Below are 17,521 nucleotides of genomic sequence, written 5' to 3'. Positions count from 1 at the left end.
TGGGCTGGCTTGTTCTAAAGGGCGATCTATGGTCGGGGACCTGCCCTTGCTTGCGCTAAGTGGGGATCTATGGTGGGGAACCTGCCCTTGCCGGCGCTAAAGGGGATCTACACGGGACCTGCCCTTGCCTGCACCAAAGGGGGATCTACGAGGGACCTGCCCTTGCCTGCGCTAAAGGGAATCTATGGGGGACCTGCCCTTGCCTGCGCTAAATGGGAGAGAGTAGACAGAATGTTTTTTGATGGTTTTAATTTGACATGTACCTTGGTGTCCTTCACTAAGGTCTGCACTTTGGAAAATGTCCGCCAAAATCTTGGTCCGTGCCTATCCCTGTCCTTGAGGGACAATGTCTCTTCAAACAGACCTTTGACATTATTATCACTGGGGGCAAGAGCACTCACATGCCTTAGTGTAAGAAGGAAAATATCTGCAAAGTCTTTCATTTCCTTACTCCTAAGGTCTGTTCTGTACATCTACAGTAGGCCTCCCAAACAAAGTTCTCTGACCATCAGCAAATCTGGATTATTAAACCTACTAGACCCTCCAAAAAGCCTTAAATTAAAAGAGAGTGTACATTTTACTTTCCACAGTGGTTGGACATTTGTTAATTTTTGTGAACTCAATATTTTTTTACCTTGAGACTCCTAGGTACAGAGAATGTTTCTCCAGGGATATAAACTATATGTTTGATTTCAGCTCCCCCTCCAGCTCCTTGCCTTCGACCTTTCTGTGTTGCTGCATAGATTAACACTCACACCTGGTCATTGTTCTTTTTCCCAAAGAGAACATCTGCCTCTCCCGGGGCTTGTATATACAAAGATTACCATCAGGAAACCATCATTTAAACTTACAAGAGTGTCATGGGTGAATCCAGCTTATAATGAATGAACCTTCTGTGGGAGGATAGCATCTGAAAGTTCCCTGTGGCCAACAATGGAGCTGTGAGAAGGGGCAGGAGAAAGAATATTTGGTTTCCTGGTGGAGTAGGGGACGCAATGTGACTAGAGATGCTGGCCACAAGGATCTTTCAGATGGTTTTCCTGCAGAAAGGTTCATCATAAGCTGGATTCACCCTTGGCATCCCTATAAGTTCAACTGATGCTTTCCAAGCTCACAAATGTAAACCCTATTTTAGGTCTGTCCTTTAATTCTGTTAGAATTCTAGTTTATTTCTGTGCACTGAACTGAAATCTCATACGTTATCCAGAGGTGTATTTAGGTTTTGTGCTGCCCTAGGCCTGACTATACTTGGGCACCCCCTAATTTAAATATGACCCACCCCTTCCCATAAAGGCCACACCCCTTCCTGTTACCTGCCCTGTCATCTGTAAACCACAGACCACAACCCTAGTCTATCAGTGCCCATCAGTGCAGCCTCATCAGTGGCCATCAATGCAACATATCAGTGCACATTAGGACAGCATATCAGTTCCGCCTCATGCCCATCACTGCAGCACATCAGTTGCCCATCAGTGCAGCACAACAGTTGCCCATCAGTGCCGCATATCAGAGCTGCCTTATCAGTGCAGCTTATCAGTGCCACCTCATCAGTGTAGTCATATCAGTGGCCATTAGTACAGCCTTATGTCACTGGATTATCATACCGGCAGGTAGCAGTGTGACCGCTTTATAGAGGTGCCAGACTGATTTGCCTCCTGGACCCTGCCCTATGGCCCAATTCGCCCCATAAGACTAGCACTATACTAAAAATGTAGCGCAAACAGGCGGGGAAATGTTTTATTCGGGAGCTGGGAGAAGGCTGTTTTTTTTTTTTTCGTGCGGGTGCAGCTTTTTTGCTGCCCTACTGCAAAGTGCTGCCCTAGGCCTGGGCCTTGTTGGCCTAGGCCAAGATACAGCACTGACGTTATCAGCTTTTTCAGTTTATTTTCTGTGAATTACAGAACACCTCTCCTCTATGTAATGGAAAGAAGAAGGTGTTTATAGTTCAAAACACTAGAGTGACAACGTTGCTCCTTCATCGATGCAGTACAGTGCGCAGGTGTGGTATTGCTGGATCATAGGATAAAAATAGTGGAAAAAAGCATGAAAAATGCAGCCATCACATTTAAATTGGTTCTAAAGGTTTTGAGTTGTTTTTTTTTTTACCTTAATGCATTCTCTCTTAAAAACTTAAACTTATTCCTAATGCATTCTCTCTAAAAAAAATCCTCCTGCATGCAGGACGACCCACAAATGCCCCCATAGCAAGTGACTTGCTAGTAGGACATTCAATGTGGGGGGGGGGGGGGGAACCAGGATTTTCGGTGCAAGAACCGAAAATGGCAAAAATTGGGGCTGCTCTGTACAAAACCATAGCACAAAGCAGGTAAATATAACATGTTTTAAAAAATAAAAATATATGGGTATACAATTACTTTAAAGACTGGTAAGCTGCAATATATTGCATTTGTGTTTTTGGGTTTAGATACACTTTACTTATAAATTATCTTCCACTTATCTGAGTAGGAGCCACAGTGCCAGAGTAGGTGAAGTCAGTGTCACCATGGTCATTAGAACAGGGCAGTTCACCTAACACCTTTGAACTTTATAGGGACCAGTGAGGTCTCAGTACTTAAACCATTAAATCATGGTAATAATGATATGCCTACTAGTTTGCCACAAGTAAGCCTAAATCTTTGTCACCGTGGGGGAAACTGTCACATGCAGAATCCCGAATTAACAGCTTTAAATAACTGCAATAATTGATGTAGTGCTATGAAACTTAATAAAGCTTTCTTATGTTTCAGGTTTTCTCACTGGAAGATGTGTCAGTTCATTTTGCCAAATTCAAGGCTGGTGCCCAACAGAAAATGACACTGTTCAGATGTAAGTTATAACAAGTAGAGTTTTTTTTTAGTAAGCCAACTCTTTCTTGCTTTTATAATAAATCAAGACAAACAGGAATAGCATGCATTAACCCAGAATCACCAATTAGATCTTTTTCATACCTCTATCATCAATAATTGACTTCTTTAGGGACACAGATAGACAGTGGCTGTGGATTACTGCACTTTTAGCATTGCTCTTTGCTTTTAAGAGCATCTGGCATAATTAAGCAAAGTGTCTAAGGGAACACAAGTCTCTGATAATTTATGTTACCAATAGCAAAGTAATCAAAAGAGGTAGTTGAAAAAGATTTGGGGCTGCTGAGAGAGCTACATTAAGGTGTATATATATATATATATATATATATATATATATATATATATATATATATATATATATATATATATATATATATATACATACAGTTGTGCTCAAAAATTTGCATACCATGGCAGAAATGGTGAAATAACTGATCATGCCAAAAAACTGTCTTTTTTTTTAAAGAAAGTGATCATATGAAGCCATTTATTATCACATAGTTGTATGGTTCCTTTTTAAATCACAATGATAACAGAAATCACCCAAATGGCCCTGATCACAAGTTTACATACCCTGGAAAGTTTGGCCTTGGTACATACACAAAAGGTGACACACAGGGGCAAAGGCTAATTTCTCACATCTGTGGCTTTTTAAATTGCAATTAGTGCCTGTGTAGAAATAGTCAATGATTTGTTAGCTCTCATGTGGATGCACTGATCAGGCTAGATACTGAGCCATGGAGATCAGAAAAGAACTGTCAACAAACCTGTGTAACAAGGTAATGTCACTTTATAAAATGGAAAGATATATAAAAAGATACCCAAAGCCTTGAATATGCCAGTCAGTACTGTTAAATCACTTATTAACCACTTGCTCACCACACTTTAGCCAAATGACGGCTACAGTGTGGCCTGCTAGATCTGGGAGGCTGTTACATGACAGCATCCCGACATGACCGCATCCCGTGATCATGCCCGCTGCAGGGCGCGGGCAACGCACTCTGTATTCACAGTTTACTCAGGACACTGCTAATCACAGATTGAGGTAAAGAGACAATAAGTGGCCGATTGCCGATAACTGGCTTTTCTAAAAGGGACATCAGCACTGATAGTAAGGGCACTGATTACCTGTCTCCTGATTGTCAGTGCAGCCCCAACATAGCCCACCAGGTCTGCAAGTGAAAAATGTGGGTATCTCTTGATACCAAGCCAAGTGCAGTTAGACCAAGAAAGATTGCAGTCACAGCTGCCAGAAGTATTATTCAGAATACAAAGAAAAAGCCACAGGTAACCTAAAGGAGAATACAGGCTGCTCTGAAAAAAAGACAGTGTGGTTGTTTTGAGCACAATACAGTGATACTTAACCACTTAATGACCGCCTACCGCATATTTACTGCGGCAGGCAGCCGCTCCTGGGCAAAGTGACGTAGAGCTACGTTGCTCGCTCTCAGGAGGCTAGGGGACGAGCGCACACCGCCGCCAGCGCACTCCTGCCCCCGTGCGTCAAGCGGGGAAGCCGATGCGTGTGTCAGACGGCTCAGATTGCCGTCTGACACCCACGATCGTTCCCCGCTTAGAGAGGATGGTCGGCTGTTGTAAACACAGCCGCGACCGTATTTCTCCCTGAAATGATCACAGAGCTCATGTGATCCTTCTAATAGGATCACATGTCTCTATTGTCATTTCAGAAGCCACGCCCCCCCACAGTAAGAATCACTCCGCTAGGCTCACATTTAACCCCTTGATCACCCATAGTGTTAACCCCTTCCCTGCCAGTGTGATTATTACAGTAACTGCATATTTTTAGCACTGATTACTGTAGCAATGTCACTGGTCCCCCCAAAAGTGTCATAAATGTCAGTCAGGGGTCCGATCTGTCTGCCACAATATCACAGTCCCGCAAAAAATCGCAGATTGCCACCATTACTAGTAAACAATAGTAAAAACAATAAAAATGGCATAAATCTTTCCCGTAGTTAGTAGACGCGATACCTTTTGCGCAAACCAATCAAAATATGATTATTGCGATTTTTTTACCAAAAATATGTAGAAGAAAACAAATTGGCCTAAAATGTTAAAACATTTTTTTTTTTTTGAGAATGTCAAATAGCAGAATGTGAAAAATACAGTTTTTTTTTTTTTTTTTCAAAATTCTTGCTCTTTTTTTGTTTATAGCGCAAAAAATAAAAATTGCAGAGGTGATCAAATACCACCTAAAGAAAGCTCTATTTGTGGTAAAAAAAAGGACATCAATTTCGTTTGGGTACAGCATTTCACAACCGCGCAATTGTCTGTTAATCGCAAAATAGGGCCTGGTCATTAAGGGGGCAAATCCTTCCGGTCTTAAAGTGGTTAAACAAAAATGAGCTGCCTGGTTGAGTTGCCAGAAAGAAGCCTTTACTGTACCAATGCCACAAAAAAACCCTTTGAGGTGTGTCAAGGTGTTGTCAGGCGTATTGAAACCGGGCTTTTTTGTGGCAGTGGAGCAGTAAAGTCTTCTTTCTGGCAGCTCATTTTTGTTCAAGTATCGTCCTATTGTGCTCCTTCAAAACAACCAGGGTGCTATGTACAGGGTGCAAGGGTCAGGAGTGCATTACGTACAGACTGCAGGGCTCAGGAGTGCACTAAGTACAGGGTGGAGGGTTCAGAGTGCGCTTCTGTAAGGGTTGCAGGACTTAGGAGTGAGCTATTTACAGTGTGCAAAGTTCAATGTGTGCTATATACAGGGTGAAAGTCTCAGGAATGTGCTACGTACAGGGTGCCAAGTTAACTAGTGAATATATCACAGGCCGGATTACCCCAAATTCTCAGCTCCCCCCTTTCAGAATTTCTCTAATCTACCTAAAGCAGAGGCGGCTCTAGGCTTTGTGAGGCCTTAGGCAGAATTTAGACATGAGGCCCCACTCACCCCCTTTGCAGAGGTTAAAGTGGTTGTAAACTTGTTTAACTTTTTTTTTTTTTTTTACAACCTGAAAGACGAACACATAATGAGCTAGTATGCACGCATACTAGCTCATTATGAAATACTTACCTTACAACGAGCCCCCGCCGTGCCGCTCACTCACCTGTATGACGGGCGACATGTGCAGGCATCCGGCCATCTGATTGGCCGGAGCCGCGGCGCGGGAGCCAACGGTCACGGCACGGGACTCTGAAGGAACGGCACGAGCGGCCGTTCCTTCAGAGCGCATGCGCCAGTGACGTCACTGGCGGCATGTAAGGTAAATATCTCCTAAACAGTACATGTTTAGGAGATATTTACAGTACCTATAGGTAAGCCTTATCATAGACTTACCTATAGGTAAAAGTGTCAGAGGAGGGTTTACTTCCTCTTTAAGGAAGAACCCAGAGGCTGATTACTGCTGCTTGTGTGGGTGGGATGTGTACTGTGGCAATTACATAGCATGAATAGGAGAGGGATGGGACTGGGAACCATGGGGTTGGGGAGAAGATGGAGGGAGTAAAAAGGGGGGAGTGGGAAGATGATGAGGGATGGGTAGAGGAAAGCTGGAGCGAAACTGGGGGATCCTGGTCTGTATAGCAAAAAAAAAGAAGGATTTGTACTCGCATGAGGGGGACGGACAGGGGGACAGACAGGGAGACAGGGGGACAGGGAGACAGACGGGGGGACAGACAAGGGGACAGACAGATGGGGGGACAGACGGACAGGGGGGACAGACAGGGGGGACGGACAGACAGGGACAGGGGGACGGACAGACAGACGGACAGGGGGACAGACGGACAGCTAGGGGGACAGACGGACAGCTAGGGGGACAGACCGACAGCTAGGGGGACAGACCGACAGCTAGGGGGACAGACCGACAGCTAGGGGGACAGACCGACAGCTGGGGGGACAGACCGACAGCTGGGGGGACAGACCGACAGCTGGGGGACAGACCGACAGCTAGGGGGACAGACCGACAGCTGGGGGGACAGACCGACAGCTGGGGGGACAGACCGACAGCTGGGGGGACAGACAGACAGATGGGGGGACAGACAGACAGATGGGGGGACAGACCGACAGATGGGGGGACAGACAGACAGATAGGGGGACAGATAGGGGGCAGATGGACATATAGGGGAGAGACGGACAGATAGGGGGGACAGATGGACAGATAGGGGGACAGACGGACAAATAGGGGGACAGACGGACAGATAGGGGGACAGATGGACAGATAGGGGGACAGACGGACAGATAGGGGGACAGACGGACAGATAGGGGGACAGACGGACAAATATGGGTACAGATGGACAGATAGGGGGACAGACGGACAGATAGGGGGACAGATGGACAGATAGGGAGACAGACGGACAAATAGGGAGACAGACGGACAAATAGGGGGACAGATGGACAGATAGGGGAACAGACTGACAAATAGGGGGACAGACGGACAAATAGGGGGACAGACGGACAAATAGGAGGACAGACGGACAGATAGGGGGACAGACGGACAGATAGGGGGACAGACGGACAGATAGGGGGACAGACGGACAGATAGGGGGACAGACGGACAGATAGGGGGACAGATGGACAAATAGGGAGAAAGAAAGGAATGTAAAGAGATGGAGGAAGGGTGCCCCTTAAATCATCATCAGAGTACTCACTGGAAGGGATGGATGGATGGAGGGATCAGGTGCCAGCTTTCCTCTTCTTCTTCCTGGTTTTCAATCTTCCCGCCCACACATCTTCTGAGGAGAAAACTGTCGGGGAGTGTGGGCGGGGCAAGCATAGGTGGAGAGGTCGGGAGGAGGAGCAGAAGCAGGCAGCAGATCTCTCTCCTCCCCCGTCTGTGGTCTGTGAGGGAGGGGAAGTGTCACCGCCGCGACTTCAGTATTTGGCTGTGATCCGGAGATGTCAGTGAGCTCCCATTCATGAGCTGCTCCTGATCACAGTCCGGATTTTCCTGCTTACAGAACGGCCGGGACTCGGAGTCAGAATTGTGCTGATGGCAGGGAGATCCCTGCTGCCCAGCCTCAGAGGCGGCTCTTTAACTCGGCAAATTAGGCGGCCGCGAGGCCCCTGTGAGTGCGAGGCCTTCGGCGACCGCCTAATTTGCCTAATTAGAGAGCCGCCTCTGACCTAAAGAGTACCATAGACAGAGGACAGAGGCGGTTACATAGTTACATACATAGTTACATAGTTACATAGTAGGTGAGGTTGAATAAAGACAATAGTCCATCCAGTTCAACCTGTGTAGGTGTGTGTGGCTGTAATCATCTCACATACCCCTGAATGTTCTGATCCTTGAGATGTAAGTCTAAGAGTCTTTTGAAAGCCACCATACTACCCGCAGAAACCACCTCTTGTGGTAGAGAATTCCACAATCTTGTAGCCCTAACAGTAAAGAATCCCCCACGTTGCCTGAGGTTAAAACGCTTCTCCTCTAATCGCATTGTATGCCCTCGAGTCCTCATGCAATCCCTTCGAATGAACAGCTTTTTTTCTAAGCTGGGATCCCCATTAAGATATTTATAAATTGCTATCATGTCCCCCCTCAGACGTCTCTTCTCCAGGGAGAATAAATCGAGCGATTGTAGACGCTCTTCATAGTCAAGGTCCTCCAATCCCCTAATTAGTTTAGTTGCCCTTCTCTGGACTCTCTCCAGCTCCAACACATCCCTCCTGAGGACTGGCGACCAGAACTGGACAGAATACTCTAGATGCGGTCGGACCAGAGTTTTATAAAGTGGAAGGATTATAGTCTTATCTCTGGAATACATCCCTTTCTTTATGCATGCTAATATTCTGCTGGCTTTGGCAGCTGCCGCTTGACATTGCATGCTGTTGCCTAATCTATCATCAACCAAGACTCCCAGATCCTTCTCCATTTTTGATTCCCCCAAGGGTTCCCCTCCTAACGTGTATTGTGTTTTAAGTTTTTAGTCCCCAAGTGCAAAACCTTACACTTCTCCACGTTAAACCTCATTTGCCATGTCGTTGCCCACTCTGTAATTTTGTCCAGGTCATTCTGTAGGATATCTGCTTCATGCTGTGCAGTTATTGCCCTGGCCAATTTTGTGTCATCTGCAAAAACTGATATCGAACTACTGATCCCGACCTCAATGTTGTTTATGAATAAATTGAACAAGGTTGGTCCCAGGACTGAGCCCTGGGGCACCCCGCTTACTACCTCAGACCAGTCTGAGTATGCGCTGTTTATTACCACACTTTGGACACGCCCTTTTTGAATATCGGAATCACGTTAGCTTTCTTTCAATCCCCTGGTACATCTCCTGTCCTAATACTGTCAGCAAAGATCAGGAACAGTGGTCTGGATATAACCTTACTGAGTTCCTTGAGTACTCTCGGATGTACGCCATCCGGGCCTGGTGATTTGTTTGTGTTAAGTTTATCCAGCCTTTCCCTGATTTCACCCTCTGTTAGCCATAGTGGCAAGTCCTGTGTATTACTACTAACCATACAGTCATGGTCAGTGTACCCCTCCGTTTCCTGTGTAAAGACTGACGAGAAAAAAGCATTCAGCACGGTTGCTTTTTCAGTGTCCTCTGTAATCATCCTCCCATCATTGTTAATTATGTGTGCAATATGCTCTGCCCTAGTTTTTTTGCTGTTGATATATTTAAAGAATTTCTTTGGTTTTTTTTTACTATCCTCCGCTATTTGTCTCTCAAAGTTGATTTTAGCCATTTTGATTTCTTGTTTACACAAGAAATGCAAGATGCCTTTGCCTAATATGTTCCTAAAGCATTCCCATTTTTCCTCTGTGGTCAGGGATCCCAGGGTTTGGTCCCAGTTTACCCTTTCCATCAATGAGTACAATTTTGGAAAGTTTGCCCTTCTGAAGTTTAGGGTTCTTATGTTCCCCACTTGCCTTGTTATATTGTTATTTATACTAAATGTGATCATCCTGTGATCGCTAGAGCCCAGGTTGTCCTGGACTCCTACCTCCGAGATTATGTCTGGGTCATTAGTGATCAATAGATCCAGGACTGCATTTTCTCTAGTCGGAGAATCCACCAACTGTGACATGTAATTATCCAGAAAGGTTTCCGTGAATAGACGGGCCTTCTGTGAGTGTGTAGTCCCCTCGTCCCAGTCAATGTCGGGATAATTGAAGTCCCCCAATATGATGACTGATCCCAATTTTGCCACTTTACTCATTAGTGCTAAGAATTCCAGCTCTACCTCCTCCCCTTGGTTAGGTGGCCTATAGCAAACCCCCACAATTACTTTCCCCTTTTCTCCTTCCCTATGAAGTTCAACCCACACAGATTCTAAATCCATGCTCATGCCATCCGTAATGTCACTCCTTTCTATCACCTTTATATTGTTCTTGACATAGAGACATACCCCTCCCCCTCTTTTTCCTACCCTGTCCTTCCGGTACACCGAATACCCTTGGATATTGGCCAGCCAGTCATGTGAGGGGTCGAACCAAGTCTCTGTTATTCCCACAAGGTCTATGTCCTCCTCATGTACCAATATTTCCAACTCATCCATTTTATTAGCTAGGCTCCTGGCATTAGCATATACCCCTCTTAGTTTTACGGAAGTTAAGCGCAATTGGCGGTTATGTTTATTCCTGTTTGGTCTGAGATTTTCCCGCACAGACCTGCCAATTGACGTTATGGACCTACTATCGCTGCTGACACTACAGCTGCCTTCTGTCCTCTGCTCCCTCCTGACTGACTCTACTTCTGAGCCCTCCCCTCCGTCTCCTAGTTTAAAAGCCCCTCCAACTTGGTGGCCATCTTTCTCCCCAAAAGAGCTGTACCGTCCCCATTAAGGTGCAGCCCATCCTTACTAAAGAGCCGGTAGCCGACTGAGAAGTCAGCCCAGTTCTCCAGGAACCCAAACCCCTCCTTCCTACACCAGTTCCTCAGCCACTTGTTAAGTTCCCTAATCTCCTTCTGCCTCTCCTGTGTGGCTCGAGGTACAGGCAGTATTTCAGAGAAAACCACCTTGGAGGTCCTTTTCCTCAATCTATTACCTAAGTCCCTGAAATCGTTCTTAAGGATCCTCCACCTACCTTTAACTTTGTCATTAGTGCCCACATGCACCATGACCGCTGGGTCATCCCCAGCCCCGCACAACAATCTGTCTGCCAGATCTGCGATATGCCGAACGCAGGCGCCCGGTAAACAACAAACTGTTCGGTTCACAAGATCTTTTTTACAGATTTACTCGATTGGTTCATCAAGGAACACATACATGCAGCAAGAAGTGCACTGAGTGGCATCCGCAATCCTGTCGGACATTATTACCCACTACTCTATGGGGATATATTAACGACCTGCTCTTCCTTACCTACACTACCTCTGTCTCCCCTGGTACTAAACCTGGGGTCCTCACCAGTCGCTAATATACTAACCAGTCGCTAAGATACTCACCAGTCGCAAAGATCCAACAGACGCAAAGATACTCACCAGTCGCAAGATACTCACCAGTCGCAAGATACTCACCAGTCGCAAGGATACTCACCAGTCGCAAAGATACTCCCAGTCGCAAAGATACTCACCAGTCGCAAAGATACTCACCAGTCGCAAGGATACTCACCAGTCGCAAAGATACTCACCAGTCGCAAGGATACTCACCAGTCGCAAAGATACTCACCAGTCGCAAGGATACCCACCAGTCGCAAAGATACTCACCAGTCGCAAGATACTCACCAGTCGCAAGGATACTCACCAGTCGCAGCATACTCACCAGTCGCAAGGATACTCACCAGTCGCAAAGATACTCACCAGTCGCAAAGATACTCACCAGTCGCAAGGATACTCACCAGTCGCAAAGATACTCACCAGTCGCAAAGATACTCACCAGTCGCAGGATACTCACCAGTCGCAGGATACTCACCAGTCGCAAGGATACTCACCAGTCGCAAAGATACTCACCAGTCGCAAGGATACACACCAGTCGCAAGGATACTCACCAGTCGCAAGGGTACACACCAGTCGCAAAGATACGGTTACTAAAGGGCAGCTACAACTTACAGTTTTGTACAGGCTGCCTGCACGGGCTTCAGAGGAGCTGCTAGAGAGGAGGGCACTAGAGTGGCTGAGAACATTCCCCAACACCTCCCCCCCTGCTTTCATTGGGATAGTGCAGGGCAGAAGAGCTGTGTGTACATTGCTGGGAGAGGGGAGAGCTGGCTGTATATCAAATGAGTTGGGCACTGCTGGGTAAGCATCTGGTAAACCGACAGCTAGGCTTCTGTCTATTGAAGTGACAGCAGTGAGCGGCAGTCAAGGGGCTAGACCCAGAGGTGGCAGAACTCTGTTCCAGCTGAAAAAAAGGCATATAAAGTATATATACATATATACTGTATATAAATTTATATATAATATACTGTATATATACAGTGTATATATCGTGTGTGTGTGTATAAATATATATATATATATATATATATATTGTAAGGGGTTGGCTCGGTAGCGGGTGTGGGTGACCCCTTGGGTGGGTTCGTTACACAGAGAGACAGCCGAGGAGTGGTTGAAAACAACGGTCTATGGTTTATTGTTCCAATTTGCTGGAAACAAGTGCAAGCATCCAAACAGCATAAATCAACAAACATAAAATAAACCCTGGCCACTTGGGGCGTCTACCTTCACAACACAGGAACCTACCTATGGTGTCTGTCCCAACCTACTGCTGGGCAGACACTGCTGGTCATACAGCAGAAAACCAATAGTCTATTTGTTTTCTTTTCACACAGAAAAAGTCAACACCACCTCACCTTCAGAAGTCTCTCAGCTCACTGCTCTCCTTAACGCACAAAGCCTCAGGATGCAGCAATCAGTAGTCATCCTTACAGATATAAACAGTTGGTGTAAACTTTGCCTGCAGCGTTTTGCTGCCAATCACAGAGCCCACCATTGCTGGACTCATCTTCAAAAACAGATGGTTTCCTGGCTGCCATGCTGATCTACTTGCTTGTGAATCTTCTGTTAAGCTGGGTATTTTTTTTTTTTTGTTGTAAGAACATTTGTTCCTTTTTCTAATCATTAGTAGGGGTCTAATCAATGAGAAGATTCAAAGGAGCAGGATGGAACATTTTTCTTGAATGTACAAATGTATGTGGTTTTCGTTTGCTAAAGCCCATACATTCCAAAGTGCTAAAAGCAAATGAAATCTTGAACTACTTTTAACGCATTTTAATTTTCGGAGAATTTTCATACGAGTTTTTCTAAGAATTTTCATGCACATTTTTTTCGAAAATGCCACCAGTGTATAACCAGCTTTACTTTCATAATCCTGCATAATTTTAATTCCAGGTTAGTAACTCAAAAGGTATTAAAGCCACAGACAGTCACAGCAATGGCAGTTTCTATATTTCACTAAGTAAAAGGGTTTCTTTAAAAAAAAGTAAAAATTTGAATCTTAATTTAAAAAAGTCAAGATTCATAGGAAGGACACACTTTTGAGTGAATATTTTAAATACAAGAAAAGCATTTCTATTTACTACTGCATTAATAAGAATTATTTCTTTATCCTTTATACTTTTAGGCCTCTGTTAATGGAAGCTGAAAACTTTACAATCTTTGTCAAGAACAGTGTGCGATTCCCCCTTTTTGATTTTGAGAAGTAAGTATTTACAGTTAATACAGATGGTTTCCAAAAGTTGGACACGCTTGCTTTAAAAGAATGCACTGGTGTCTTGGAGATGGATAGATATCCAGGGCTATACCCCAAATATCAGCAATTTTATGGCAGTATGATCTTCAAAGCAGCACTAATTTGCATGCTCACAAATGGCACTGTAGCACTAAACTGTGGAAATACATTGACAAATATAGCATTACATAGGTGACACACTGGCCAATATCACAATATGTGGGGGAAGCAATGGGCAGTTGTGGCAATACGTAAGCAAAATTTTGGGCAATGACATCAATACATAGGAAAATCCCAGGGACTAGAGCCTCAATTTTATCTCTTTACCTCCTATACTAAAGCCCCGTACACACGCTACGAATTTCCGCCGACCGGTCGTCCGTCTTTTGTCCAGAGTGCGTGTCCGTTGGTTGGAATGTGCTCTAGACTGCACACAAATTTTCCCGCACGACAGAATTCTACTTCAGAAGTGATGTCATGTGTTGGATTGCTTTCTTTGTGTTCTTTCATCTCTGAGCATGCCTAGTCTTGCTCATAAGATTTTTCCCCATCGAAATCTGTACTAATGAGATGAAAATTGGACGTATGTTGACGGAGGACAAAAATTTTAATGCTTGCACATCAGGATTTAGTCAGCCGAAAAGTCGGATTCGGCTGTCGAAAGCACTATACTAACAATCCGAAAATTGGCAGATCGGTCGTCGGACGAAATTTCCCTTCCGAATTTCTTATCGTGTGTACGGGGCTTTACACTACAGCTGCAGGCTTTAGTTATCTTCCTCTGACCTCACATGTCTTTTCAAGGGCCAGAGGGGATTGGTAAAGGATTAGAAAGAATAGTCTGCACCTCCTCCTTTTCAAATCTGGTAGCTGTGTTGCCAAAGTACTGATGTAGTTACTGCATTCAGATATTTGGCAGAGAATCGACTGAGCAAATAGTATCTGTAAAACGCAGACTTGTTTCCCTTTACCATTAAGGGTAATTAATAAAACAAAATGGAGGACATTTATCAATTCTGTCATGCCCATAGCATCCAATAACCATGCACAATCTTAAATTCAAGTGCTTATTGCGAGCTATTCTAGTGCTTATTCCATTGTAGAATCTTCCACAAAGGAAAAACTTGCAACTAAACAAGCAGATTTTCATAGCAAGTACATTACCATAGCAGTAAAGGCTAACTAAAAGCCAGTGCTTAAATATATTTTGTCCATGGCCCTGCATGCCATACATCACAAATTGCTCTGAAAATATCTAATTTTAGTGTAACATTTTGCCCTAAAAGGTTGACTAGATCTCCCGGCATACAAAAGTACTAAAGGTTTACAACTAGAGATACCCTGTGCAGTAACAATCAGTTGGGAGTTGCAACCCAGCTGGGGTAATTAGATCCTACGCTCTAAGCTTTGGGAATTATTTACTGTACTATTGGGTCCAGTTCTCTGTCGTCATCATCCAGAGACCTAGAAATAAGGAAATCTTTTTTTTTTTGTCTTAATTTCATTCACTACATGCTTGATCCAATTCTGTATCTCCAAACCATTGGAGCCAAGCACGGGCAAGCAGCTATCATTTTCAGAAGGTGGGAAACTGCTCAAAAACATTAAAGGAACACTTTCTAATCAGAGTACAGAATCAAGGCAATTAAACACCTGGGATATTTATCTGGTCAACTAAGTATCAGAAATGGTTGGTAATCAGTTTCAACTGCTTTGGTGTTAATGAAATTAACAACATGTGCACTAGATGGGCAACAATGAGACGACCTCCAAAACAGGAATGATTTTACAGGTGAAGGCCACTGACATTTTTTTCCCTACTCATCTTTTCTGGCTGTTTTTTTTACTAGTTTTGTGTTTGGCTAGGGTCAGTGTCACTACTGGCAGCATGAGGCAATACCTGGATCCTATAGAGGTTACACTGGCAGTCCAACTCCTCCAGGATGGCACATCAATACGTGACATTGCCAGAAGGCTTGGTGTGTCTCAAAGCACAGTCTCAAGAGCATGAAGGAGTTTCCAGGAGAGAGGCAGTTACTCTAGGAGAGCTGGACAGGGCTGTAGAAAGTCCTTTACCCATTAGCAGGACCGGTATCGGCTCCTTTGTGAAAGGAGGAACAGAATGAGCACTGTCAGAGCCCGACAAAATTACCTCAAGTAGGCCATTGGTGTGAATGTCTCTGACCAAACAATCAGAAACAGACTTCATGAGGGTGGCCCGAGGGCCCGACGTCCTCTAATGGACCCTGTGCTCACTGCTTGGCACTGTGGAGTTTGATTGGCATTTGCCATTGAACACCAGAATTGGTGCCCTGTGCTTTTCACAGATGAAAGCAGGTTTACCCTGAGCGCACGTGACAGATGTGAAAGGGTCTGGAAAAGCTGTGGAGAATGTTATGCTGCCTGTAACATCGTTCAGCATGACCGATTTGATGGTGGGTCAGTGATTGTCTTGGGAGGCATATCCATGGAGGGACACACAGACCCCTACAGGCTAGACAATGGCATCCTGACAGCCATTAGGTATCGGGATTAAATCCTTTGACCCATTGTCAGACAGTGGGTCCTGGGTTCCTCCTGGTGCACGACGATGCCCGGCCTCATGTGGCGAGAGTATGCTGCCAGGTTGCACTTGTCTTGTCAGGCATGCACACAAGCACGTGGGGGCCATAGGAAACTACTGATGACCATTTTTGAGTTGCTGCAATGAAATTTTAGCAAAATGGACTAGCCTGCTGCATCATTTTTTTCACTTTGATTTTTGGGGTGTCTTTGAATTCAGCTCTCTTTAGGTTGATCATTTTCATTTCCATAAAACGATGTGGCATCCTTTCGTTCTTAACACAAGTCTATATCAGTATAGATATCCAGAATAAGATTTTTATCCATTGAGATATAATGTGTTTTCAAAGTGTTCCTTTAATTTTTTTGAGCAGTGTACTTCTTTAATGATAGGTACTGTATACTGTAAGTCCTAACCAACTCAGCCATTATCAACCTAATTTTGCCAAGGTGGGCAAAGTTTGTCAAATTTAGTTTAATTTGATCACAAACCTCAAATAGTTGTACCAAAGTGTCACTTAGTAAGTGCTCTTACTTCAGTTTTTTTGATGATGATACCTTGTTTGTTTTGTAAAATTGGCAGCGCTGTTCCTGATGTGGCATAAAGAAGCTAATTTGCAGAAAACACAAATTAAAATACATTTCACATTATGTCTTCCACATAATGCAATACTTATAAGTCAGTGGATGATAAAATGAAAAAAGACATTGATATTGTGATGGTCTAGCTCCTACTAATAAATGTGTTTAAACTTACATTAAAGCAAAATGTTGCAGTAGTGGAGCCAGAAATATGTGGGCCTCTTAGCAGCAGCTTTTTTGACTCCATTGTCCCCAGCAAAACAAAGAAGCATGAGAAGAGGCAATACTGCAAACTTCTGCAAGGAGACCAGCAGTGCGAGATACCAGAGTCTTGTGACATAAGTTAGAAAATCATTCAACTGATTTGAATAAGATGATATTTCCCTGTTGTTCTGGCTCCCTTTACCATTTTAGCTTTCACACATGTTTGGCCCTATGGACCAAAGTCATTTTTACATTTTTTGCTATGAATCTGTTTATTTGGAAATAACTTTGCCATTGCTTAAAGCAGTATTAAACCCAAAACAAGTATGTCATATATTGTATCTTAGATGTGGTGGCTTAATTTGTTTTCTTCTTTAGCCTTTTTTTTTTTTTTTTCATTTTTTTTGTAATTTATTTATCCAAAATTGCATTGCACAGTGCAAAGTGTTCATTGAACAGCATATAACAATACGATGACTTGAAGCCAACGGATATAAACAAGCGATATGCAACATAAACAACTGTGGTGAAAGATCCAAACAAGATGTTAGAGCGACTTAAACAGTTCCAAATCAGGTTGCTGATGCTTAAAATTTTGAATGGACAGTAGGGAATGTGCATTTAAGGACTCCGAGGTCCAGATACAACTCCCGGCCAAGAGATATACTGTGAAGATGTCAAATGGGGGATGTGTATTCTATGAGGGAGTAATCCTGTAGTTAGAGAGTCATAA

General features: G+C 44.2%; 1 protein-coding gene across 1 annotated transcript in view; it reads left to right on the top strand.

Moving 5' to 3' along the window:
• P2RX3 (purinergic receptor P2X 3) overlaps positions 1 to 17,521 on the top strand; it is a gene marked incomplete at both ends in the record, with an annotated part of 285,859 nt that overhangs the window by 116,251 nt on the left and 152,087 nt on the right. The window contains 2 exons of the mRNA XM_082268304.1: positions 2,748 to 2,826; positions 13,333 to 13,410. Of these exons, the coding sequence (XP_082124430.1) occupies positions 2,748 to 2,826; positions 13,333 to 13,410 (157 nt within the window). The remainder of the gene's footprint in view (positions 1 to 2,747; positions 2,827 to 13,332; positions 13,411 to 17,521) is intronic.

This window comes from Pelophylax lessonae (assembly GCF_965119305.1).
Source record: "Pelophylax lessonae genome assembly, chromosome: 9".
In the NCBI taxonomy this organism is placed as follows: domain Eukaryota; kingdom Metazoa; phylum Chordata; class Amphibia; order Anura; family Ranidae; genus Pelophylax; species Pelophylax lessonae.
The sequence above is the reverse complement of the archived record's forward strand: the minus strand, read 5'-3'. Positions and strand labels throughout refer to the sequence as shown.